The 27675-nt window shown below is 34.2% G+C and overlaps 4 protein-coding genes across 5 annotated transcripts in view; 2 read left to right on the top strand and 2 right to left on the bottom strand.

Annotated features, from left to right (window-relative positions):
- Nucleotides 1-2946, bottom strand: part of LOC143199818 (uncharacterized) — a 9943-nt gene extending 6997 nt beyond the window's left edge. Inside the window, exon 1 of one of the 2 annotated variants that reach the window (XM_076409941.1) lies at nt 2652-2946. The gene's annotated coding sequence lies outside the window, so the exon portion shown is untranslated. The remainder of the gene's footprint in view (nt 1-2651) is intronic. The other variant, XM_076409940.1, reaches the window with a different exon arrangement.
- A 1376-nt stretch (nt 2947-4322) lies between these two features.
- On the top strand, nt 4323-6779 carry Sec61alpha (SEC61 translocon subunit alpha). Its single transcript, XM_076409922.1, has 5 exons — nt 4323-4503; nt 4666-4733; nt 4935-5000; nt 5061-5271; nt 5334-6779. Exons 1-5 carry the CDS (start codon nt 4497-4499, stop codon nt 6410-6412), a joined length of 1431 nt encoding a protein of 476 aa, XP_076266037.1. The 5' UTR covers nt 4323-4496; the 3' UTR covers nt 6413-6779.
- A 6973-nt stretch (nt 6780-13752) lies between these two features.
- Nucleotides 13753-15030, bottom strand: LOC143199815 (uncharacterized). The gene is made up of 3 exons (XM_076409926.1): nt 14855-15030; nt 14518-14800; nt 13753-14460 (listed from the first exon to the last, which is right to left on the bottom strand). The coding sequence occupies exons 1-3, from the start codon at nt 14948-14950 to the stop codon at nt 13790-13792; spliced, it is 1050 nt and encodes a 349-aa protein (XP_076266041.1). The 5' UTR covers nt 14951-15030; the 3' UTR covers nt 13753-13789.
- Nucleotides 15031-15293: 263 nt separating this feature from the next.
- Nucleotides 15294-25802, top strand: LOC143199812 (glycine dehydrogenase (decarboxylating), mitochondrial). The gene is made up of 7 exons (XM_076409921.1): nt 15294-15605; nt 15659-15737; nt 16546-16712; nt 16766-16971; nt 20667-20818; nt 20876-21264; nt 23707-25802. Exons 1-7 carry the CDS (start codon nt 15414-15416, stop codon nt 25492-25494), a joined length of 2973 nt encoding a protein of 990 aa, XP_076266036.1. The 5' UTR covers nt 15294-15413; the 3' UTR covers nt 25495-25802.
- The last annotated feature ends 1873 nt before the right edge of the window (nt 25803-27675 follow it).

A 27675-nucleotide genomic window follows, 5' to 3' on the forward strand; every position in this document is an offset into this window, starting at 1 on the left:
CGAACAGCTGTCAAATTTATACACGCATCTTTTGAGGGTTAGGGCAAACTAAAAAACCTATGGATTTAATTCTAGTAGCGCCATCTATTTGTCAGGCCGGAAACTTTTCAATTGACCTGTTATAAATTATATTTGTTACCTTACATTTTATTCTATTTTCTCTTTTAGCTTATAATATTAAATATGTTAATAAAAGGTTAAATAACCTAGACATAATATATAAACTTAAAATAACAGACAGTAAACTTACTTAAACTTAGTTAAGTTAGTTAACTTTGAACTTGAGTTTCAAGAGAGATATTAAATTAATTTGTGAATTCCAGAATATATATTGTTTTCTTGAAGTATACGAAATACAAGAACTATAACTTTGGTTTGTTATAGTTTGGTTTTTTCTTGTTCTTTTTTGAACATCAAATAAAATGAAGTTAAGGGTAAGTGGCACATATTTGATTGAACAATGTGATTTTCTCAAATTTTTTGCATTTGCATTGTCTTAGCATTGGCTGGCTATGGCAAACACAAGTTTCAAACATTTCGAGTAATAGTTACATACAGACACTGTATAACCCAAATGTTGTCACTGAAATTAAGTAAAGTAAAGGAAACTAAGTAGATATCTATTTGAAATTGATTCATAGGAAAACTTGATATGTTAAAACATGTCTAAACACAGATTTTGTAAAGTACTTGATGAAAAGTTTAAGTAAATACAGAGCACTAGATTTCATACTATTCACATAGTTCCCAAGTGGTGATTGTACTATTTTTCACTCCTCTTTAAAGTTAATTAATTGCATTTATTAATTTTCCTGCCAAGTGTTATACTGATAATATTTCTATTTAATGTTCACATTCACTATTCTATTAAAGCTCTAGTATTCTTTTTAAAATTATTATTTCACTTACGGTCACAGAGTACATTTATTATCAACGAATCGATTGTGGTTATTTTTCCTTGATAAATCCCAGTTCAATATTTTCGTTTCGTTCGTTTACTTTCCGTTGGTTGCACAAGGCCATTTTCTAACTGTGAAATATAAAATAAACAGTCTAAATAAAATCGAAACGCGCTATTATAAATGTCGTTTCCAAAAAGTAGCGTCTGAAGTATTTAGTTGGCCATGCTACTGCTAGGGGTTGTTTTTCTATTATGGAATAGTGACATTCTGTAGAACTAAAGTATTACTGGCATAGGCAATTAGAAGATTCCAATTGTTCCCTGTAAAAGGAATTGGATTATTATTAGCATTTCTTACATGTCTCATAAGATTCTATGAAGGTCATTAATATTTTTTTCTAAAAACAGAGATTTAATGGCAGCTATCTCTTGTTTCGATTGGGTTTGAGACCATCAGAAGTTGTTATCACATGAAATGTCAAATATGTAAACGGTTATTTGAATACATTCAAATTAATTTATACTAATAATAAGTAATAAGTAATAACAACGTTAAATCGTAATAAATAAGCTGTTTTTACAGCTTAATAGATACAAATATTTCCATGTCAATTTTGCATTGCGGCAAAATCTTAAAAACCTTGGTATTAATCTCGATGGAAGGCTCAATTGGAAACATCACCTTAGACAAAATGCAGAGCAAATCAAACTTAAAATCAAAGAACTGTATTGGTTACAGATAACAGAACAAAGCAAAATTCTCTGATTAATTACCAGTGCTTATTGCTACGCAACCCACGAAGAACTACACGATGACCTCGAAGTCAAAGGGATTTACGAAGTTATCCAAGATTTCGCCTTCAAACATGAAATAACTGTATTAACTCACAGCAGCGTAGCAACAATACAGCTACTGAACAACATCCCCGATATCAGAAGATTGAATTAAACGAAACCATATGAACTTGTATAGTGTATAAGTGTTTATCTTAACTTTAGGTTAAGTAGTGTAATTTAATTTTACTGTAGGAAATGCCAGAGTGAAACAGAAGGAGACCTATTCTCCAATTAGGCATTGAGAACATTACAACAGGTAACAATATAAATAACTGGACCAAGACATGAAGACGAAAAGTTAACCAAAGCAAATCACATTGAAATTACATATGGCCAAACAGTACATACAATAAGTAACAATGAATAACACTGTCATCCCATTCAGAAACAACGCCACATACCATAAAGACACATTAAAATGAAAAGAAAATAACTAGAATTGGAGAAAATCTCAATTATCCATACATAAGCTGCTGTTGTAAGAAATTTGAAAACCAATAAGTAATGTTATGGTAAGAGTTAATGCAAATCTTTGTATAAATATGTTTATTTGGATTTATCAAGAAATAAATATTTAATCTATTAATTATCTAAATATTCATCAGCCGTTGAAAAGCAAACTTTTGCTTTCATAAACTAACTTTTCATAGATGTGTATTAATGTTTATTAAAATACCCATATTCAATAAACTATCAAGCAAGAGTTATCATACGTTTTCGAAGAAGCGGCAACATTGCAATAGATTTTATATATGCAATTTGTACGAAACAGATGATTTGGTAAATAAATCCTTAGTAGTTAAAAGTTCTAAATATAGACTTTTAATTGGACAGTTTTTAATAGATTTTTTTAATTTATATTAATATATATTATAGTGTAATTAGTAAAAAACTATAAACATATGAGACCCACCTGTCCGTTTGAATTAAAATAACATTAAAATATCATGATATTGTATATAAGTTCTGATATTTGTAGGAATAGAAATACACTTTCACACTACTTATTTTATATATAGGTATTTTATTTCAAAATAAAGAAACAAGTTAATCACAACACAACAGATACTGCAACACTCCTAACAGAAATACTCATTCCGGCTCGGTTGATTCGACTAGTCTCGAAATTATTCATTACCGATCGCAACCGAACATTTACTTTCCACAGAAAAATCAACACCAGAGAATGGAAAAATCTTTCATCATCTGACATTCAACAGCAAATTGATGTCAGATCGACTGCGAAAAATTCGACGGTGCCACATTTACCATTTAACCAGTAGCTCTATTTCTATTTTGAAATTTAGTCTGGTAATTTAATGGATTATTCACTAACGTTATCCTAAGTATAGAAGTATTTTAGACTTATAATTCAAGATTAATAGAAATTCATATAAGAGATAAGATAATCAAATACATTAAATTTTGCATTTTGTACTTTTATACGTGCAACATATATTCATAGCGATTTAGATATGGCAATGCTGTATGACTAGGGATGTAGCAGGTGAAAATTGCAAGCTTATTAAATCGCAGGCAATAGTAACATCAATTAATACTGTGATTATGTCTGTGATTTACATAGTTACCTGGATTAACTAATGAAATTCTCTCAAGCGTCGAATCGCTGCTTCTACATATATTCTTAAACTAACAATTTTCTTGTTTTTTATTTCCTCAGTCTTTGATAGCTTAATTAACTCCATATTTAAGTAAAATGTGGTTCCAAATGTTTGAACACTCTTTCAGTTCTCACATGCATGTCTGGTTGCAAACACTTCATAAAATCACACGTTTCAACCAGGCATGTACCCTCATTCTTACCCCATAACCTAGATTGTTTCGTATCCAGGAAACTAGATGCTTGACGGCGATAACATTTCTGTATTCCGACTACAAGAGGCACCGATGCAAGGCTTTTGCACCGCAATTTCTAACAAGTCCAAATCCGATGATCCAGCTTATTTGATGATATTTATATTTAAAACCAAGGGGTAAATTCTCTTTAATAGAATCCTTATTTAATTTTACTATTAAAGGACGCTTTACACTAGGTAAAATCGGAATGTTTTTAAAAATATTTCCCCAACCTTTGCACTAACAACAATCTTTCGAAACGAACTATTTTTTTTAAGCATATGGATTGAAGGAACATTTGTATTTTCTTCAATTAAACTTATTAAGCATTAAAAATTCCTAGGAACACCGACGAAAATAAATGGATTCTTTTAGATAGGTCTGTAGTAACATCAAGAACCTATGTAAATCCTTCTAAATCCTAGTTTAACCGTAAAAATCATAAATTTGGCAGCGCTGGTGAATGGATAATTCATATTATAACAAACATCAAATTAAAAGTGCAAAATTGGCTGCAAGTTATGCAATCCAATATACTCTAAAATTAATTGAAACAGTTAAAATCCATAAAAATATTACTTTAAAACAAAGATTATTAGAAACTATGAGTATTTCTTTAAAATAAAATTACATTTTAAATACAAATATTCTCATTTTAGTATAGGCAACTTTGAATATTGCTGTGTATTGTTGTAAGTACTATAAGCAACGATGGGCCAACATCATCAGTCACGTGATCCTTTCTCTGACGACGTGTACGACGTGTACATCAAATTCAACATAGTACCGTAAAATTTTGTGGGTTGAAGTCACTTTCAACAAGCCGCCGATCGAAAAAGTGTTACAACAGTTTTAAACTGTGATTTAATTTTATATTTAGTTAGTTTTAAGCCCATCAAACATGGGGAGTAAGTATTTTCTATCATTTAATTGGTATATTAGTAGATTTCTTATAACCTAAAAACCTATTATTTAAGAATCTATCTTAGGTTTTTCTTGCTTACGTGGTGGCCGAATGGAGTGTTATTTACTATTTGAATATTAATTGTCGCTTTTTCTTCCTATTTCAGTTAAATTTCTAGAGGTTATTAAACCGTTTTGTAGCATTCTCCCAGAGATTGGCAAACCAGAAAGGAAGGTAAGATATATTTTGCACCCTTAAGTTGTATTATCAGTAATAAGCTTGAATAATTACCGTGTAAATATTTAACATAAGTCTCTCAACATGCTTTAAAAGGAATTTTTGAAAAATTTGGACCTTTTCATTTACATTTTTTGAAACAGCTGTTGATCACTGACAACTTGGCACATGTATCTTATATTTGGGTGTTATTTTCAGATTCAATTCAAGGAAAAAGTACTATGGACCGCAATTACCCTATTTATTTTCTTAGTATGTTGTCAGGTGAGTTTTTAAATGCATAATTTTGATTGTTTTTCTCTATTTTAAAAACATTTTCTTTAGATTCCCCTCTTCGGTATAATGAGTTCAGATTCAGCAGATCCATTTTATTGGATTCGTGTTATCTTGGCTTCAAACAGAGGTACCCTCATGGAACTGGGTATTTCCCCAATCGTGACTTCAGGTTTGATCATGCAACTGTTGGCTGGAGCTAAGATTATTGAGGTTGGTGACACACCAAAGGACAGAGCTTTATTCAATGGTGCCCAGAAATGTAAGTTTTACAAATCAATGTGATTTTTTCCAGTTTTAATATTGTTATTTTATCTTTCACAGTGTTTGGCATGGTTATTACTGTCGGTCAAGCTATTGTGTATGTAATGACTGGAATGTATGGTGATCCAGCTGAAATAGGAGCTGGTGTTTGTTTATTGATCATCATCCAACTGTTTGTTGCTGGTCTTATTGTTTTATTGTTGGATGAGTTGCTCCAGAAAGGATATGGATTGGGTTCCGGTATTTCACTGTTTATAGCCACCAATATTTGTGAGACAATTATCTGGAAAGCATTTTCACCTGCCACAGTTAATACTGGAAGAGGAACAGAGTTTGAGGGAGCAGTGATAGCCTTGTTCCATTTACTCACCACTAGACAGGACAAAATCAGAGCTTTGCGCGAGGCCTTTTACAGACAGAACCTGCCTAATTTAATGAACCTGCTGGCTACTGTGTTGGTATTTGCTATTGTGATATACTTCCAAGGATTCAGGGTGGATTTACCGATCAAAAGCGCCAGATACCGTGGCCAGTACTCCAGCTACCCCATCAAGTTGTTTTACACCTCCAATATACCCATCATTTTGCAGTCCGCGCTTGTTTCTAACCTGTATGTGATCTCCCAGATGCTTGCCGTGAAATTCCAAGGAAACATCCTGATTAACTTGTTGGGAGTGTGGGCTGATGTTGGGGGAGGTGGCCCAGCCAGATCCTACCCCATCGGCGGCCTGTGCTACTATTTGTCGCCGCCGGAGAGTGTCAGTCACATCGTAGAGGACCCCCTGCATGCTCTGCTCTACATTGTCTTCATGCTGGGCTCGTGCGCCTTCTTCTCCAAGACTTGGATCGAAGTGTCGGGCAGTTCCGCCAAGGACGTCGCCAAACAGCTGAAGGAGCAACAGATGGTGATGCGGGGCCACCGAGACAACTCCATGATCCACGAGCTGAACCGCTACATCCCTACGGCGGCCGCTTTCGGCGGTCTGTGCATCGGTGCCCTCTCCGTTTTGGCCGATTTCCTGGGCGCCATCGGTTCCGGAACCGGTATCCTGCTCGCCGTCACCATCATCTATCAGTATTTCGAGATCTTCGTGAAGGAACAAAGCGACATGGGCGGCATGGGCACGCTGCTCTTCTAGGACCGTCTTCGGGAACGGATCGAACTGATGTCGGGTGTTTTTGAACCCGTCGAACTGTTGTGCGTTGTGCTCGCTAGTGGCGTCATGACGACCCCATAGGTTTAGTGCAAGACGATCGGTCGTTTCGATTCGAAATGTCTCCGTCTTCGTGGTTAGCGTAACACGATGTCTTTTTTTTGATTTTTCTCCTTTCATTGTATATTTACATGCGGATATCCTTGTAATGTAATTTGTAAGAGGTGGTTTAGTACCGAGATTGTTATGTTTATTTTTTTTACATCATTGTCACTCGTCCATTTCGCGGTATGGTTGTGTCGAGAGTAATTTATTTCATAATAAACTCAAAAATTGTATGACAATTTTCTAATATTCGTGTTTTATTTATCGCCAGATCGAAGTTGCCATCATCATATAGTTATTTCTCTAGAAGCATTTACTTTATTCAAATTTCATCACCATATTATTTTATATCAATTAATAGTGTATTGGTCGAAAAAAAAATGCTGGTTATTAAGAATTAATCTAGTAATCTCAAGTAAACTTACTGATATACATTAATTTATAAATACTTCATACCAAATATTGACCTATATGCTGAACATATGGGATTGAAGACCAATGAAATTCCGTTTATGATTCAATCAGGTAATCTATGCTAAATCTTATTTTTTTTGTTTTATTATGGTAGCAATAATGCAATGACACATATCTTTACCTTTGCTATATTAAACCAACATTTATAAATATAACTATCATTGTAATATTTATTATTCTTCATTTCTAGTAAATTAAACTAGTAATTTTTATAATATCTTATTAAATTTTATAATAAATCCCAAAAAATGTATGACTTTCATATAATTCTGTTTTATTTATTTATCACCAAATCGAAGCTATCAACATGAATATTAAATACTATATATATAATACTAATTTATATGGACATATATAGTAAACTACTATAACTGTTATTTTTCTACAAAAAAGCATATTGATATTAGTTTGGATAATTATTTTTCTAGTTAAAAACTGTATAATCAAAACACCTTTAATACCACTTAATGGCGTAGGGGTATTTTGTTAATCTCTCTATCTTCATGTATAAATTCCGCAAATTTTTTCTGTCTCTCTTCCGAAGTTTTCTAATTGTTTTAATCTCCGCCTTTGCTTTCCATATTTAATTTACCTGTATTGCGTCCTCCATTGGCTTGGTGTAATCCTACCAACTGAGTTGTCTTTCTACTCATTCTTCCACTTATTTGATTATATATATTCAGTATGTGTGTATGTAAATGAACTTCTAAAGGGTTGGACCGATTCTGATGAAATTTTGTGCGTGTATTTTATGGATCCGAGAATGGTTTATAGTCGCAATTAGATCCGGTTGGTAGTTGCGACAAGGATCTATGAATGTTTTCAAATTTTTTTGTTATAAACATCTGGATATTTTCAGAGTGACATTTTCGTGGCAATAATGATGATCGCTATATGTAGAATAAATTAAATATTATACTATATTGATATATTAACAACCCCGTATGCTTAGTACAAGACCATCGACCATTTCGTTTCGAAATGTCTCCGTCTTAGTGGTTAGCCTAACAAGATATCTTTTTATTTTTCCCCTTTCATTATATATTTGATATCCTTGTAATGTAATTTGTTAGAGGTGATTTTGTACCTAGATAATTATGCTTATTTTTTTACATCTTTGTCACTCGTCAATTTCGCGGTACGGTTGTGTGGAGAATACTTTATGTCATAATAAACTCAAAAATTGTGTGACAATTTTCTAATATTCGTGTTTCATTTATTGTCAGATCGAAGTTTCCATCATCATATAGTTAAAAGTTAAATAACTAAACTAAAATTACTGTTTTTTTTAACCACACATTTTTTATTGCCACTTAATAGACATTTATTTATGCATATAACTTATAGTTGACTATTATGCATATACATAAAACTGAAGATTGCATATACATAAACTGAATATACATGAAACTGAATACATAAAACTGCATAAACATAATACTGCTCATGGAGTAATATTATTTAGCTTTTTGTTTGCTTCAGTATGTATAATATCTTAATTCTAGCAAAAATAGAAGCCTTTGTCTTTATATATCAACTGAGTAGTGCAATCTTTAACGTTTTATTTCACCAAAACAGCAATTATTGAAACATCTTAATTTTTTCATATTAAACAAATATATTAGTATTTTATTGCATTATATTTAACCCCTCGTTTTTAAAGAATTAAAGTAAAAGTTAAATGTTTTTTTTCTATTTTGTAGGTAAATTAGTACATTTTTTGTTGAGAGTATTTCATGTTATAAGAATCTCAAAATTTATGTGGCAAGTATTCCGTTCAAACTGATTGTCAGATCGAAGCTGTCGGCGATAGTGCCCATCCGAGCATTATCGATAAACCACAAAACCAAACCCAATCAATTCAAGGAGAAATCATCTTTGGGATCTGCACATTTGTTTTAAATTAAAAATTATACATTAACATGGGATGCTTATTTATTTAATTTATATTCGATAATATATAATTAATATTCGTAACAAACAATCGTAGCAGGCTCGGTTTGTTATCGTTAGATAACTGATATATTCCAATGAGTTGAGTTTACATATTTTATTTAATTGGTGTCTATTTACAATAAAAACCTTATCTGAATTTTAGTAACAGAATTGATATAGGAAGGTCATTTTTTTAAAGATTTAGACGCCATGACGGTCCTCCTACTGTTGCGATAGTCGCGGATTCGAATCCTGCTGGGGGATGGTTGTAAATTTATGTTTGTGATTGTCCTCAGGCAAGAGTGCAAAATCTAACAAGGAAAATGATCCCAGTAACCAGGCTGGATAACACCGGATGTCTTCTGGGATGATTTCTAAGTTGGTCACTCGCCACCCGGTAGGCTTAAGCCGAGAACCGTTACGCCCACGTTATTAAATTTATATATTAATGCCACTTTTTAGGAACAAATGAGTGTTTTAATGCAATAGAGATTGTATAAATTGGAGATCGATTTGTATAAATCATTAAACCCGTGGAAAACTAATCCATGTTTTTAAATTACATTTTATTGATGTGCGTATTGTATTTTTAGTGGTATATAAATAATTATTATTAGGTCAGGTATATAGTTTATGTTCATGACTAAACAGATGGCATAATCTCAATAATTTTGCTTCATTATTACGATTGTCAAATAAAACCTAATATGTGAACCTAAAAGGAAATGTTTAAATATCATGTATTTTATAAAATACTAGACGAAAGACAGAAAGCAATGCATCAAGAATTCGTTAAAATAGCATTAATGTCTGGTGAAGGTAGAGAACATATACGCTTTTGTCACGGGGCCAAAGCTTTATATTTGTTTTTATGTATTTTATTCATCAAAAGATAAAATATAATAAAAAATAAAAAAACAAAATATAAATATGGATATAGAGAAAATATATATTCAGTACTACATTGCAAAAACAAAACAAATTTAATGTTATCGAACTTTCATTGTGTGAAATATTATATTATAAGTTTACTGTAAACATAAAATATAAATATGCAAGCTGTCAATAATTATGTGTGGTAGGTATTTGTTTGAACAATAAACAAATAAATGACAGGTGCTCACTTATCCTAATTCACCTAAATATGGTGATAATATTCTATTTTCGGTTTAATTCTCAAGAAATATTACAAAAAATAGAGTGTAACAGTTTCTTCAGCTAGTTAATTAAGATACTTTTGAGTCAGAGGTCAATCTGTTTTTATTGAGAAATAGTTTCTGTTTACCAGAGGTGCGTTTTCTTTAGTAACATTACTAAATATTTAATAATATAAGTGTAAGAAATATGGAAACACTATTTGGATACTTATATTTTCCAAATATATATTATAAATACTTTTAGAGAATTAAGACTATAACAATTAAGGCAATAATTATCGTTAACTGTTGTAAAATACATTTAAAATAGATTTGTCTCTATATATTGGTACTGTAGATAGACAATTAAATTCAAATTATCTTTGTTTAAACAGAAGGAGCCTTTGGATTCTAAGGAAGTTATATTTTATTAAATAGCAGATAAAAGAACATTAGCTTAAGTAATACATATTAAATTCATTTCTTATTTAATGTCAAGTCATTATATAATATCATGTGCTTTTGTGATTTTCGGTTATTAGATGTTCGCATGTATTCTGATTTTTCATAATTTCATTTATTTTACCTTAAAATACATTTATTGCGAAAAATTGGTACAATATATATAAATCAAAATATTTTACAACATTTTCCTGTCTATCGAATAACATGGTGATACCCTGTTGAACCAACGATGTTGGTTTGACACCAATCCAATCATCAATTCATTTTCGAACTTCTTTAGCATTTCTAAACCGTTCGCCATCTTAGGCTGCATCAATGTGAACACACAGAATAAGTAGTAGTATTTTCGTATTGGTGGTGAACAAGTGGTAATCAGAAGGCGCTATGTTAGCGAGAGCATTTTTTCGCTGGCAGCATTTTCATCCAATCTGTGTAAAAGCCGTTTTTGGATCCTACCTCATGGTATGTAAATAGCTGAACTAAGAAATGCTAAGCTGTCTTAAAATTACTTGAGAGTTTCAACTGGTTTTTGGTCAATAAGTTTATAGTTTATAGTTTTTGTTAAAAATATTTTATTTTTCTCTTTTTAGTGTTAAATATTTACTCATAAATTACGCTGTTAGTTAATTAAGTGTTATAAAGGGTAGGCCAAGTAAAGGTACAGCCCATTTGAGAAAAAATAGGAGTAAAGAAACAATGATTGAAATTAGGGAACGTTTCAGGCCCCGGAGTCCACTACCTAAATTAGGTGATTTGATCAATATTCTAATCAACCTAGAACAACAACAAAAAGTAAATGTCCCCGCCGGAAATCGAACCCACAACCTCCGTACGTGTGCTGAACGCTTTAATCAGTACACTATAGAGGCAGTTGTCTGCAATATTTCTACGGATTCCCATACAATAAGGTTAGCGCTTAAAAAGCAAACTGAACGACTTTGTTAAGCAAACCCTTACTAAAAACTTCGCAAAAACCCCTGAAGGGTATAGTGGTCAATAAGGTTAAATTTTTTTTTGTATATATTTTTAATTCTCCTTTTAACTAACTAGGGCTTGTTTGGAATGGATCTGATTTACTCTTTAACGTAGGCTCCTAACAGCGGCCCTCGGCATTAAATCTACACCGAGTGGTCGATAACCAACTTAGAGACCGTTTCCAGAAAACATCCGGTCTAACCCAGCCTGGTTATTACATTGTCGCATTTTCCAGTTTCTTATAAAGACGTTTACAATTACAAACATAAAGTAACATCCATGCCCCAGCAGGATTCGAACCCGCAACTATCGCCACAGTAGGAGGATTGTTTTATCGCCTTGGCCATTATGGCAACCAAGCCAGCTTTAACTAAATTTAAAACTAACATATTAAAACTTAAAACCATTCTTTAATCAAACTCTCTACTCTAATTATTTTCTCTAGAATGGTTGTGTATAGAAATTATAAAAATATACATAACGTTGAAAGTTTTTATAAAATATTTTTAACAAAAAAATTGAACCGACTTCAAAAAATAAAAGGTAACTCACCAAAAAATAATCAAATTTGGATTTTAAACAAAAAAAAAAACGTTTTAGAATAAAATAGGTGCATAATAATCGCTGTAATAACTAAACAAAAACCTTAATTAACCTATCAACTACACGTATTTTATATTCTAACTAGCGACCCGCCCCGGCTTCGCACGGGTGCAATGCTGATACTAAATTAAATACACTACAGAAAAAATATGAACGTTGTATATAAAAACATAGCGGCCCGCTCCGACTTTGCACGGGCATAAAATATATATGCCTATGTCACTCAATGAAAACATGATTAAAATCGATCCAGTATTTTTGATTCATTCATTACTGCCCTTGGCCTGCACGCATTAAATTTGGAGTAAAACAATTCCTCTTCCCCTATACTTACTATGAAGATTTCCTGCTATCTTTGGAATAACTAAATTCATACAATTTTTATTACATTACACATTTTTAAACGCAAATTTTAAATTTGTAATATTTCCGAAAATATTTGTTTAATTTACATGCTGTAAGGAACCACATTGATCTATATTAATTGCACACTGTATTTAAGGTACTTAATTCGATAAGGATTAATGCTGTATTGCTTAAAATAGCTTCGTAAATAAGCCGTTTTCTCACGTAAAAAATAAACAATAAAAATGGTTAATGTGGGTTATCCCTAAAAGATAAACATATACCATCGCGGACTTTTTTGTAGACCTTTTTATGGTGTACAATACTGTAGTACATTAATTTGATCTAACTCGTAGGGTTAGGCAGCGTTTTTGCTAATTGCTAAATAAGCCTAAAAAAATAGGTTAATTTACGACATCACGTTAGAAACCTCTAAAATTAGCAATGTTGCCTTAGTATATTATGCATGTATTATACATATAAACCTTCCTCTTGAATCACTCTATCTATTTAAAAAAAACCGCATCAAAATCCGTTGCGTAGTTTTAAAGATTTAAGCGCACATAGGGATATAGGGACAGAAAAGGCGACTTTGTTTTATACTATGTAGTGATATATACACACAATTTAGCTTGATACTTACCTATTTTACCTTATTTCAACTACTATCATAGAGTAATTTCTCTATGACTACTACCAACTCATCACTTTCAAGTCGGTGCCTTCTGTTTCTATAAGTTAAAAATCTAGTACACCTAGTGCCAGTGCGCATGAACGTAATGTTATTTGAAATTTCAATAATTGCCATTTTAGTACTATAATTAAAAATCTTCAAGAGGCTTAATCAAAGAGTATCGAATTAAATAATACTACATGTACTCTAATATCGACATATAATATGTCATTACTTCCAATGATTCCTAGAATTGGTAGTAGAATAATTATTGATTTAAATTATGTGGACTTCGATTTAGAATCAAAATACCAAAGAACAAATGAGCCATTCAATATTATATGGTTAATTAATTTAATAGTCTGTCTCAGTATTTGGTAAATTAACAATAATTCAAGGATTTCCAAATTTCTATTAATAAATAAATACATAATTACAAACATGAAAAAATAAAAAAAGAACGAATCATTAAAGACAAAAAAAAATTAAGTAATAGTTTACAAAAATATAGAAACCTTAGATGTTGCCGTTATGCCAAGAACAGTTGTCATAAAATCATTTATTTATGGTGGATTACACAAAATAATAACGAGACATGAAATAATAAGACTTACTATAAAACAAAAATATTTATTTCAAGTTGATATACATTCATTTCTTCTTCGATGTCTTGATAGGTTTGCTAGGTAGTATATTAATAAGAGGGTTCCCTTTTTTCCGGATCAATTCCCTTGCGATTTTCTTCACAGTATCTTTATTTAATGGAACTGGCTTCTTTTCTTTTTTACTGATAGCACTTTTAGACTTAATCACCTTTCGCTTCTTGGGTACCGTTTGAGTTTCTTCGGTTACTTTACCAGTTTTCTTTTTAGATAACAGTTTTTTGACAGAGTCTAGAGATTTGGTGAGGACAATATTTTCAGTCACTATAGCTTTCCTAGTTTTTGACACATTTTCTGCCAGTTTTGACTTGGTGGCTTTGGGAGTTGGTTTTTTGAATTCTATATCTGAATCGTCATCTGTCTCTGATACTGGCTCTCTTGCTGTTACTGATTTTACTTGTTCGATGTCATTCAACATCTTGCTTTCAATACCAACTGGTTGTAAGTTGCACTGTACACCCAGTTCTTGAAGCCTTCGTATTTTTGATGTGAATTTTCCTAAGGACTTTTTCTGTTTCTGTTCTATGGTTTTGTTATCTAGTATCCTATTTTTTGTATATTTCTCTTTGCCTCTTCGAGTATTTACAGAGGTGTGCTCTTTTGTACTGCTCTTACCATAAAATAGGCCTTTTGGTCGTTTTTCATATGGTACAAATTCACCTAAAAGTAAAAGATTGTTATGACTTTCAAAACTTAACAATTGTTAAGTGTACTTACTGATTATTCTTCTTTTGAACATAAGATAGTTGTTCATAGTATCAGCTGCGATTTTCGCAACCTCTGGATTTGCAAATTCAACGTACCCGAAACCTTTGCTGTTCCCGGTCTTTCTGGATCGACAAACTTTTACATTGGTTACTTTGCCGAATTGCTTGAAGTAATCTTTCAATTCGTTTTCAAAAAATCCGTGAGGAATATGTCCTATGTAGATTAAACCACGTGTTTTTGCCTCCTTCACTTTCCTTTGCTTTTGCTTTTTACCGATCGTAATTTTTCCAGCCTACGAATGTATTTTAAGGTTATTTTCGAAAAATTTTCTTAAAGGAATACTTACGGCGATGTCTTTTTTTATTTTTTTGGTTTCTTTGGATACTTTCCTTTGCTCCGATTTATTCAACGCTAATACGTCGGCGTTTCTTCTTTCTGACATGTTTATATATCTAAAATTTACCTTAATAAAAAATAAGATTATAAACTGATCCGCACGTGTATTATTTACATTCTATTTGAAGTGGACTTAGGCAAATCAGAATACATCACAAAATGACATATTATTTGACATTAACTGTAGGCAACCTAAAATATTGGTATGGAGGAATAAAAAATATTTAATTTGTGTTATAAAAGAGGTTTGGGCAATATACTGTATAATTTGTTGATTGACGCATACAACTTTTCAATTTGACACAATATTTTTCCCATAGTAGGCAGTGCTATCTATCTGCCCTCTAACCCTAAGTTATCATGTTGATTGTAATTACGTTATTTGGGCGACAATATTCCGTAATAAACACGATGAAGCAATTAAATGGACAACCATTTCCGATTATAATAATTCCATTATAAAAGATTATAAAAGTCTAGTGTGTTTCGGCGGTTTAAATTCACCAAAAATGATCAAAATCACCGCGCCACTTAAATGGTACTCTCGCTCAAAGTCTATTATCTACAATGCTAGATATATCACCACCGGTGCCGTAAAGGCAGACGGGCCGTTACTACAAAACAAGGATGAATTTCCTAGCCGGCATATAGGACCTAGAGATAGTGATATTATTACTATGTTGGACACTATTGGATTTAAGGTGAGCTAATAATTTAATATGTTAATTCAACATTAAAAAATATTCTCTTTTAGAGTTTGGATGAATTGACAGATAGAGCTGTGCCAAAAAATATTTCACTCAATAAAGCATTAGAAATAGAAGAACCTGTTGGTAAGTTTAGAATATTAATACATATTGTATGTTTAGTTGCATAAGACAGGATGCATATAATAAAAATAATAGTTGTGCTTATATACCACCTATCTTCTTGGGAAAAACAATTCTTTTAAATTCGCTTGTTTTAGATGTTTTAGAATTCATTATATTTATCAAAAATGCAATTGGACACGGTAGGTTTACCGCATTCAGAGTGATTCTCTAACAATTTTCTCCACTTCTCTTTACGGCTTCTGTTGTACCTTTTCCGGAATCAATTTAGCTTGAAGTAAAATTATTTTTGGTTGTATAAAGGCTTATTGAAAAAAAATGGCATAACATTTTAGATTATTTATCTGTTAGGTGGTCATATCTTTTCATATAGTCTATCCAAAGTAGCAGTGAACCTACGTCATCACAATTTATGATATATTTTTAATTTATTTTGGCTCTGATATATAATATTCTAGTCTAAATAAAATAATGTTACAAAAATGTTATAAAATATAATTTATTTTAACATTATAGTACATGTAATGTATATATTATCTATTGTTTGCGAGCTAAACTCTTCTACACGGCTACATGCTGGGTTTGATGTATATTTTGTGTCATCGGCTGGCATCTGACGGCTATTCCAGGTTACAGGTTACAAACATATTATGATATAACTAGAAATTCTTCCTTCTTCCTTATAAGATTTAACCTTGTCAAAATTTTGTTAAGTCGAGTTTTCATATAGATCATATAAAGATATTTATGGGTAGTGTAGTATTTTTTCAACTCCCAAGTTTTTTGTTTATTAATTATCTATTAAATTTAGGTGAATACGAATTGATCAACAGAATTCGAAAGATAGCGGAAAAGAATAAGATATGGAGATCATATATAGGCATGGGTTACTACAATTGCTGTGTTCCACATACAATTATGAGGAATATTTTCGAAAATCCCGGTTGGACCACTCAGTATACGCCGTATCAACCTGAAGTAAGTACACCGGCGCGACCGGTGGATGACTTTTATTAATAAGTCTATTTCAGGTGGCACAAGGTCGATTGGAGGGTTTGCTTAACTACCAGACTATGGTGGCAGAATTGACAGGGTTGGAGGTGGCTAATGCGTCCCTGTTAGATGAAGGTACTGCTGCAGCTGAGGCGTTATCGTTGTGTTTCCGACATAATAAAAGGAGAAAGCTTCTTGTTTCGGATAAGTTACATCCTCAGACCATATCTGTAGTGCAAACTAGGTAGGTCCGACCCTTTGTTGGTTAAGCTATTAACAGCTCAATTAAAAAGTCCTCGGCCTGACACATAGATGGCGCAACTAGGATTATATCCATATGTTTTTTAGTTAGACCTAACCGTCAAAAGATACGTTTTTGATGTTTGACAGCTGTTGGATCTTTAGTTTGTGAATTATAGCATTTTGAGTGAAGCAATTTTTGGTATTGTGAAAAAAACGGATAAAAAGGAATTTCGGGTGTTGATGATATATTGTTTTTTGAAAGGAAAAAATACAGTTGAAGCAAAAACTTGGCTTGATGTCGAGTTTCCGGACACTGCCGAGGAAAACGAAACATCAAGAATTGTTATGCTAAGTTTAGACGGAGTGAAATGAGCACCGAAGACGGAGTGGACGCCCAAAAGAGGTTGTTACCGACGAAAACTTCAAAAATATCCACAAGATAATTTTGAATGGCCGTAAATTGAAATTGAATAAAATAGCAGACACTCTAAAGATATCAACTCAACGTGTACATCATATTATTCACGAATATTTGGTATGAGAAATTTCTGTGTAAGGGAATTTCTGTGAGCTCCTTTTTGGACGAGTTAATGATTCGGAGCAGTGTTTAAAGATTATCAAGCGTAATAAACACGAGTTTTTGCGTCGATATGTGAGAATGGATGAAACATGGCTCCATCATTTCACTCCGAAGTCTAATCGACAGTCATCCAAGTGAACTGCACAGGATGAACCCGCTCCAAAGCGTGGGAAAACGCTACAGTTGGCTCGCGTCTGGTAAAAATCCATGAATTTGACTTCGATTTGCTCCCTCATCTACCATATTCCCCCGATCTGGCACCCAGTGATTATTTCCTGTTCTCAGATCCTAAAAATATGCTCTCTGGCAAGAAATTTTCGTGGAATGAAGAGGTGATCGCCGAAACTGAGACTTATTTTGAAACAAAGGACAAATCGCACTACAAAAATGGTATCGAAAAGTTGGAGGGTCGCTATAATCAGTGTATCACTCTTGAAGGGTATTATGTTGAATAAAAGAAACTAGTCTTACCAAAAAATTTAGTTTTACTATGGCAGGCCGGGGACTTTTCAATTGTTCTGTTATTTTTGGTTTATGTGTTAAATTATTTAAATTGAATAATTTTTAAAATGTGCTTAGTTCAATTATTGGCGGCGCTGACAACGTGAATTTGATTGGTTAGTTTAAAGTAGTTATGTAGAAACCTGTTATGAAAATACCTTGCTTTGACTGGTTTGCCATTTCGCCTGATTATTTTGTGACATCACATTTATTGGACAATACTACTTAAATGAAAATCAAATTTAATTTTTAAAATTAATTTATTAAAATAAAATCCTATACAAATATACATAAGTGTAAATAATATAAATATATACAAACAAAAAGCAAAAAAAAAAACAATTATGAACTCTATTCTAGGCAAAATTAAAATACTTATAATTCTTCTATAATGCCTTCCCACATTTGTTTAGTGCCATCAATTTTATGGGATCTATTAGAGTTTTAACTTATCTTGATATATTGAAGGTAAACTTTAATTCATTCCCTGTTGATATTGCATTAACTTCATTAAACCAAAAATACAATCACACCTCGTAATAACTTTTAAAATTTGGTCTTGAAAATCATTATGGATTGGACAGTTGAAACACTAAAAATGTATGTGTTTTTTAAAGATATTTAGATTTTAGGGTATTTAATCTGTGGAACTACTTAATATAGAATGTAGACAAATATTGCATGTTGTCTCTTTTTCAGAAGTTTTGTTAGATAGCCTAAAATAAGACTAAAATACAATATTAGACTCTTGTTTTCCTCAGAGCAAAGTTCTCTGGAACTGAAAATATAGACTCAACTGGTGATTTAACAACCTCAAGGGGTATTAGATCTCCCGTTAAAAAAGAATATAAGTTATCAAACATGTTCATCTTCTTCTCAATTTTCTCCGGGAAAAAATTGATTGAAAAAAAATTGAAAGTGATGATGTGCCCTTCTAAAGATTTCACGAACATACTAGGTGAAGGATGCTGTTTCTACCTCCATGACCTCTAATAGATCCAACAAAATTCTTTAAGTTAAGCAATCTTGGTTAATATTTGTTAAACAAATGTAGTTATTTGTAAATTTAGACACAATAGATTTCTTTAAGGTAATAAATCCCTTAAAAGTAGCAATTAAATTTTTAATTGATGGCACCGTAACAAATATTTTCTTAACAAGGCAATCAAATTTAAATATACAATAGCTCTACTATAAAATTTATATTATATATTTATATTGAACACTGATTGTTCTAAAAAATTAAAGTATTACAAATATTTTAGGGATATTTTTCTTCATAAGTAGGTTTTGATTTTCTGTAAACAAACAATATATAAACAGACATGTAGTAGATAGATAATTTTGTATGTACCTGATAAAAACAATGTTGGATATGCATTTACCGTAATATTTGTTCGTGAAGGAAGGTTAATTCTAAATTTTTCACCAAAAATGTCCGTGACAGACACTATAACGTTGATATAATTTCATTGTGGTTTATCCAGGTAACTTACTATTATTTACTTGATTAACCCAATTTTTGGTAAGTAGCGAGATCATTCTTTGGGAAACGATGTCTAATTTCTGTAGTAGATTTTTAGCCCGGTACACTACATCTTTTACTACACTGACGCATTGTCATCAATTTTTATACTATCACTCCATAATAATTAATGTAAAACAGAAAATATGCACAACGTAAAACGAAAATTTCTTGATCTATACAAAAACCAAAACCTACAAATAACAAACTTAAACATGGACGCCCATAGAAAATGCTGACTTCATGTTACATGTTACTGGCGGCACCAGGAATTTAAACTAGCCAATCACAATTTGCGATCGCGGCGCTACCGTTGATTGAACTAAACAAAACATTTCCCCAAGGTCGCCTATACCGTGAAATTTCTATTTTTTCTATATCAATAACTTCTCACACTTATGGGGACGCTGTATGATGATGCTGTTCATAAAGCAAACATTTCTAATTGGTATAACTTGTATAAATTATACTTTTGGTATCTGTAAAATTTCGTATATTGGAAATCGCGTATCGATTTAAACAAGTGGCAATCTGGGTGCAGCAGAACTTGTTATCGGAGCTGCAACAATTTTGACAGTGTACTCACAACTTTTGCAACGTCTGATCGGGTCCGTTGTCCTGCAAGAGGATGATTTTATGTCTGTTATCGCTATTGCTGGTCGTTTTTTGTAACAATACTTCGTTCAATTGGTACAACCAATGTCGCTAGACATTAGCAGGAACAACCATATTCGTAGCAAATCTTTATGGCTATAAATCTTACGCTTCGATACTGGTATGGATGATTATCAGTCACATTGCACCATAGAAAACTCTACTTTTTTGTGGTAAACAATGAAATGATGCGTGGTAGTCCTTTTCTCTAGTTTTAGAGTTTTCTCATCACATGAGTTTGCAAGTTTCTTGAGAGTGTGCGCCGGGTTTTTACCCAATAGGAAATTGAATAATTATTTCGATTGATATCTTGCATTTTCGTCCATAGATATTGATGATCGAAAAACACGCAGGCATCTATATTAAAACCGATTTCAGTTCAAACTCTGAAATCGAAGTTAATTTGTTAGCATCATATTTTCCATTTTATTTATAGGTTAAATTCTCTGGGTCTCCAAGTGGAAGTGGTCAACGTATTCGAATCAGATTTCTCGAACCACGACGTAGCAGGAGTTCTGTTTCAGTATCCGGATACCGAGGGTAACGTGCAAGACTTCAGTGCCGTTGCAGAGGATGCTCATTCGCACGGTAATCTATTAAATGATTGTTGTTTAGGGTAAGGTACTCACGTATATTTTTCACTAGGTACCTTGGTATGTTGCGCCACGGATTTATTGAGTCTGACTCTATTACGACCACCTAGCGAGTTTGGTGCTGACATAGCGCTAGGTACGTCGCAAAGATTTGGTGTTCCTCTGGGCTATGGAGGACCTCACGCCGGTTTCTTCGCTTGCAACCAGTCGCTGGTGAGATTGATGCCGGGCAGGATGATTGGCGTGACTAGGGATGCGGCGGGCAGGGATGGTTATCGCTTAGCTTTGCAAACCAGGGAGCAACACATTCGCAGAGATAAAGCTACGAGTAATATTTGTACAGCACAAGCGCTACTTGCCAATATGTCGGCTATGTTTGCGGTGTATCATGGTCCACAGGGATTAAAAGACATAGCACTGAAGATACATCATCTTACCTTGGTAAAGTATATATTCAATATCATTCAAGTATTAGACTCTTATATGTATTATGATATTTTATTTATATTTTTAAAAAGGCAATCATTGAGAAAAGTTGGTTGAATGTATACAGGTGTTAAAAAAACTGCATGAAACATTTCAAGTAATAATTGTATTTTATCAGATAAATTTACCAAAACAACAACATCCTCTTCGCGGCGATATATAGGTCTTCTAGTGACAATTGTTCCCATTCTGAAAGCAGTAATTGCTTCAAACTTTTGTGGCGTGTAGCACAGGTCCTGGTCTTTAAAAGGCACTACATGCTGTAGATCCGGTGAGTAGGGAGACCATTCTGCTGGCGTGATGAAGTCCGGAAAATGGGCTCGGCACCAGTTTTATGTCGGTTTTGGCTTAAGGATCGGAGGGGAGTCCTATTGGAATGCGACAGCCTCGAGCAGGTCGTGACGATACACTTTTTGATTGATTTTGACCTCTTGATTCGAAAAAACGAGGGTGTTTTTACTGCTGGCGCAAATTTTTTCCCAGGCCATGACGGACTGTGGATTTTAACGATGGCCGACATGCCCAATGGTGAACAGCTGATGATTGGATGCTTTTAACTTATGTTTTCATTCATGTGTAATTGGATCTATTTTGTTTGATATTCGTATTGTATTTTTACAGTTCTTTTTGTTTTCACTGACCGATTATTGTAATGGCAAAACTTGAAATGTTCTTTGTTTTGCTGCATTTTCGGTTCACTTTAGGTTGAACATATCGCCGTAGCCCGTACCTGGGAAATTTTTGAAACCGTTAACTAAAAGTTAACCGTAATAAAATAGAAATGTATTTTTTGTAGTATTTGTAGGGAGTTTTCGAGAATTGAAAAATATGTCTTGGCTCTATGGAGGTTGAAACTGAACTGATACTATAAATGATAAAAATATTTTTGTTAATACATGCTTTACCAACTTTTATCAATAACTATCTTTTTAAGTGATATTTTTTGTTCCATTATTAGCGAATTCTGCAGTGTTTATGTCCCTAGCTTGCAGTTTCTCTAAAATGTTTTAGCTAAATTCAAGTGAAATTTTGTATCGTGTGGAAGCTACTACTGACAAGTAAATGGTGCTTCCCAAACATATAGAACAATCAAAATTTGCAGTCGTCTTACCCATATGTTATGTTAATAACAGGTCAATTGAAAAGCCCCCGACCTGACACATAGATGGTGCTACTAGAATTCAATCCATATGTTTTGTGGTCAGCTCTTACCCTCAAAAGATGCGTGTATAAATTTGAAAGCCCGTCGGATCATTAGTTTGTGAATTATAACATTTTGAGTGAAGCAACTTTTGTTATTGTGAAATAAATGGATAAAAAGGAATTTCGCGTGCTGATAAAATATTGCTTTTTGAAGCAACCATCAACGATTGGCATGCTAAGTTTAGACATGGTGAAATGAATATCGATGACGGTGAACGCAGCGGACGCCCAAAAGAGGTTGTTACCGACGAAAACATTTAAAAAATATACAAAATGATTTTGAATGACCGTAATTTGAAATTGAATGAAATAAAGATATCTAAAGATATCAATTGAACGTGTCAATCATATACGTGTACATCATTCACGAATATTTAGGTATGAAAAAGCTCTGTGCAAAGTGGATGATGCGCGAGTTCACTTTTGACCAAAAACAATCATCGACGAATGATGATTCGGAGCAGTGTTTGAAGATGATCAAGCGTAATAATCCCGAATTTTTGCGTCGATATGTGATAATGGATGAAACATCGCTCCATCATTTCACTCCCAAGTCCAATCGACAGTAATCTGAGTGGACTACATACGATGAATCCGCTCCAAACCGTAAGAAAACGCAAGGTTATGGCGTCTGTATTTTGGGATGCGCATGGAATAATTTTCATTGACTAGCTTGAAAAAGGAAGGACCATCAACACGACTATTACGTAGCGTTATTGGACTGTTTGAAGAACGAAATCGCCGAAAAACGGCTGCATTTGAAGAAAAAGTGTTGTTTCACCAAGATAATATACCGTGTTACAAGTTAGTGAAACCGATGGCAAAGTCATTGAATTGTGCTTCGAATTGCTTCCTCGTCCACCGCATTCTCCAGATGTGCCCCCTATTTCCTGTTCTCAGATCTCAAAAGAATGCACGCTGGGAAGAAATTTTCGTCGAATGAAGAGGTGATCGCGGAAACTGAGGCCTATTTTGAAGCAAAGGACCAATCGTACTATAAAAATGGTATCGAACAGTTGAAGGGTCGCTATAATCAGTGTATCGCCCTTGAAGGGAATTATGTTGATTAAAGAAAACTAATTTTGCCAAAAAAATGTGTTTTACTATGGTAGGCCGGGGATTTTTCAATTGACCTGTTACAATAACATCGATAAATAAAAACAGTTTTTACTTATCTTTATTTTTGTTTGTTAGCTGTTAAATCACGGACTACGAAAGGACAGCAACACCATAACCAATGAAGTGTTCTTCGATACGTTGAAGATACTTCCGCAGTTGGATATAACGGAAGTCAAGAGCAGGGCATTGGAGAAGGAGATCAACCTGAGATACTACGAAGACGACTCGGTAGGTGTGGCTTTGGACGAGACGGTGACCGTAGCAGACGTAGACGACCTGTTCTACGTGCTGGGCAGTCGACACACAGTTCAAAACCTGCTTGAGGATCCGGAAGTGCGCTCTCAAGCCATTTACAAGACGGATTTTCGGCGTACATCTCCTTACTTGACCCATCCGGTGTTCAACTCTCATCATTCCGAAACAAGGCTCGTGCGTTATATGAAGAAGCTGGAGAACAAGGACGTATCCCTGGTACACTCGATGATTCCCCTGGGATCGTGTACGATGAAGCTGAACTCCACCACGGAGATGATGCCGTGTTCTTTCAAACATTTCACTGATATCCACCCGTTCGCTCCGCTCGATCAGTCCCTGGGGTACCATCAGTTGTTCGCCGAGCTGGAGAAGGACCTTTGCGCTATCACCGGGTACGATAGGATTAGTTTCCAGCCGAACAGTGGGGCTCAGGGTGAGTATGCCGGTCTCAGGGCGATTCAGTGCTATCACGAAGCCAAGGGCGATAAACACAGGGATGTGTGCCTTATCCCGGTGAGTGCCCATGGGACGAACCCCGCTAGTGCTCAGATGGCTGGTATGCGGGTGGAACCCGTTAAAGTGAAACAGAACGGTACCATAGACGTCGAGGACTTGAGGTCTAAAGCAGAGAAGTTCCGTAATCGCTTGTCCTGTCTCATGATCACCTATCCGTCCACCAATGGGGTGTTTGAGGATACTGTAGCCGAAGTGTGTGATATCACGCATAAAAACGGTGGCCAAGTCTATTTAGATGGAGCTAACATGAATGCCCAAGTGGGGTTGTGTCGGCCTGGTGATTACGGCAGCGATGTGTCCCATTTGAACCTACACAAGACCTTCTGTATCCCCCACGGAGGAGGTGGTCCGGGAATGGGCCCCATCGGCGTGAAATCACATTTAGCGCCATTCCTACCCGGTCATCCCGTGGTAAATCCGCTGGGCGCCAATTCCACCACGTACGGAGTGGTGAGCGCTGCTCCGTTCGGTTCCAGCGCCATCTTGCCCATCTCTTGGGCCTACATCAAGATGATGGGAGCCCGAGGACTCCGAAAAGCTACTCAGGTCGCCATCCTCAACGCCAACTACATGTCAACGGTGTTGGAACCTTATTACACGACTCTTTTTAAAAGCGCCACCTCCCAGCTGGTGGCTCACGAGTTCATCATCGACGTGCGGGAATTTAAGAAGACGGCCAACATCGAGGCGGCCGATATCGCGAAGAGACTGATGGATTACGGGTTCCACGCGCCCACCATGTCGTGGCCGGTGGCCGGGACGTTGATGATCGAACCGACCGAGTCTGAAGACAAACAAGAACTGGATCGGTTCTGCGACGCCCTGATTTCGATACGGCAGGAGATAAAGGATATCGAGGAGGGTCGATTGGATATCAGAATCAATCCGTTGAAGTTGGCGCCGCACACGCAAGAGCAGGTGATTAGCAGTACTTGGGAGCGACCGTATACAAGAGAGCAGGCGGCTTTCCCGGCACCTTTCGTTAAGCCCGAGGTGAAAGTGTGGCCTTCGGTGGCGAGAATCGATGATATATACGGCGACAAACACCTGGTATGTACCTGTCCACCCATTCTTGACGAATACAACTACTGAAGTTTATAAATCAAAGTGGATTATTTATTATTTTAGTTCTTTGTTATTGTTAACGGCTCTTGAGGTATTATCAACATTCTATGTTGAAATATTACGTTTACTTTTCATGTATATAACTAGTATTTACATTTCTCCATATATTTAATTATATTTATATGTGGATTTACTATAAATATATGCATGTTTTTTATTAATATTGATATAAAATAATTATAATAGATTTTATGATACTTAAAATAATAGTGATATGTAGTAAGAAGAAAAACTAAATTCAGAACAGATGTGTAATATATATATTATTTTATTTATTTGTGTTTTTATATCAATTTGTCCACATTTTTGGTTTTGTCAATTGTAAGATAAGCTTGAGCTAAATAAATTAATTTAAAAGAGTCCATGTCATTCATATCTGTAGCACAAGCCTTCGATAAGGTTTGGCATGAAGGCCTTGTTCATAAACTACAGAAAATGTTACCAAAACAATACACTGAACTATTAAAATCGTACATTATAACCAGAATGTTTAGAGTCAAACAAGAAGAAGCTTAGTTTACATAAAAGAAGCTAAAGCAGGTGTACCACAAGGAAGTGTTCTGGGACAATTGCTTTATCTACTCTACACTTGTGATATACCAAAAATGGAGAATATTACGATGGCTACATTTGCTCACGAAAATTACAATAGGCAATATAATTAATTGGACACAAGCTTGGAAAATAAGAATTAATGAAAGTAAATCTATATATGTGCAGTGTAATTGAGATATAGGAAAATGTACTGGCTAATTAGAAGAAAATCACAATTATCAGTACATAATAAATTGCTATTATATAAGCAAAGATTGAAACCTATATGGACATACGGAGTTTAAATATGGGGATGTTCTGCAAAGAGTAACATAAATAAAATACAAATTTTTCAGACCAAAGCCCTAAGCCTCACACTCAAATACTATAGGACTGATTACCTACATCGAGACCTTCAGATACCCACAGTCAGTTAAGAAATCAAGAGAATTGCAAGGGGGCATGAGGAAAGACTTCATTCTCACGCGAATATTGAAGTATTGTAGCTTTTGGATAGCACCAGAACAGGAAACACAGTCAAAAATATCAAACCATGGACTGTTGTGTAGTGTGGTGTAGTGAGGTGCATATAATAAATAATACGGCAGTGATATGTATAAACATTATTTCACTGGAGACTGAGATAGGGCCGATGGGTCCTCCTAGTACAAGTTATATACCTTTTTTTCTATATTCTTTTATATTATTTTTTAGTATTATCATTTATAACGTGAGGCTTTTCGTGGCGGTTTAGGTTCATGTCGGTCAAATCTAGTTCGGCTAGGTTCTAATCATAGGTAATAATATCATTTTAGTTCACAAAATTATCAGTTTTGAACAGTAAGTAATAATGGATAGGTCATTTAATTGTGAGTATTGTTAGAACATCTATTCAACCAAATTCAGTTTCAAAAAACTTTCCAGCAAATTTGATTCAGGTGAGTATTAATTTAGTTATTTATCTTGTCCCCCAAATTGAATAATACTCTGAGGTAATTTTATTATTACATGTTTGACAAAATTGAGCCTGCGAGGTAAGAATTCAGAGAAATGTTAGTCGATGTAATAGATGTGAGTATAAAAATCACAAATAATTGAGTATACGAGGGTCACTATTTATATTTCGGAAATTGGCAACACTGCTGTCATGTGGATCCATCTGACGGTTCCATCGTAAATTTTGAGATTTTTGACGTTATACGTACTCAGAACATTTTGTCTCACGGATGTTTTAGTGAATTCAATCGTGGTTGTAGTTCGCTGTCCGACGAGTTTCGTGAAGGTCGTCCAAAATCGGCTTTTGTGCCAGAAAACATCGATGCTGTGTGCGAAATGATTAAGCAAGATCTTCATGTCACTTATTGTGGGATTGAGGCATCCCTAAGCATTAGTTCCACCAGCATAGTTGTTCGAATTGGATTCCACACAATTTGACAATCGCTCAAAAAAAGGCTCGTGTCGATTGGTACAAAGAAATGCTTAAGAAAGTCAATAGCGGTGCTTCAAAAGACGTTTATAAAATCGTGACAGGTAACGAATCATGGATATATTCGTATGAGCCCGAAAGTAAAGAGCAGTCGACTGTATGGATGTTCCAAGATGGACCAAATCCAA

This window comes from Rhynchophorus ferrugineus, unplaced genomic scaffold, assembly GCF_030347505.1.
Source record: "Rhynchophorus ferrugineus isolate W39M unplaced genomic scaffold, kcgeb_rfMv2 rfM7, whole genome shotgun sequence".
NCBI lineage: Eukaryota > Metazoa > Arthropoda > Insecta > Coleoptera > Curculionidae > Rhynchophorus > Rhynchophorus ferrugineus.

Bases quoted from the DNA above. Each gene is read 5' to 3' on its own strand.
- Sec61alpha (XM_076409922.1), top strand. The intron at 4,734-4,934 runs GTAAGATATATT...TGTTATTTTCAG, and splicing joins TTGGCAAACCAGAAAGGAAG to ATTCAATTCAAGGAAAAAGT. The intron at 5,001-5,060 runs GTGAGTTTTTAA...CATTTTCTTTAG, and splicing joins TTTTCTTAGTATGTTGTCAG to ATTCCCCTCTTCGGTATAAT.
- LOC143199812 (XM_076409921.1), top strand. From the start codon at position 15,414: ATGATCAAAATCACCGCGCCACTTAAATGGTACTCTCGCTCAAAGTCT. The intron at 15,738-16,545 runs GTAAGTTTAGAA...TATTAAATTTAG, and splicing joins AGAAATAGAAGAACCTGTTG to GTGAATACGAATTGATCAAC. The intron at 20,819-20,875 runs GTAATCTATTAA...ATTTTTCACTAG, and splicing joins AGAGGATGCTCATTCGCACG to GTACCTTGGTATGTTGCGCC.
- LOC143199815 (XM_076409926.1), bottom strand. From the start codon at position 14,950: ATGTCAGAAAGAAGAAACGCCGACGTATTAGCGTTGAATAAATCGGAG. The intron at 14,801-14,854 runs GTAAGTATTCCT...ATACATTCGTAG, and splicing joins AAATAAAAAAAGACATCGCC to GCTGGAAAAATTACGATCGG. The intron at 14,461-14,517 runs GTAAGTACACTT...TTTTACTTTTAG, and splicing joins GTTCAAAAGAAGAATAATCA to GTGAATTTGTACCATATGAA.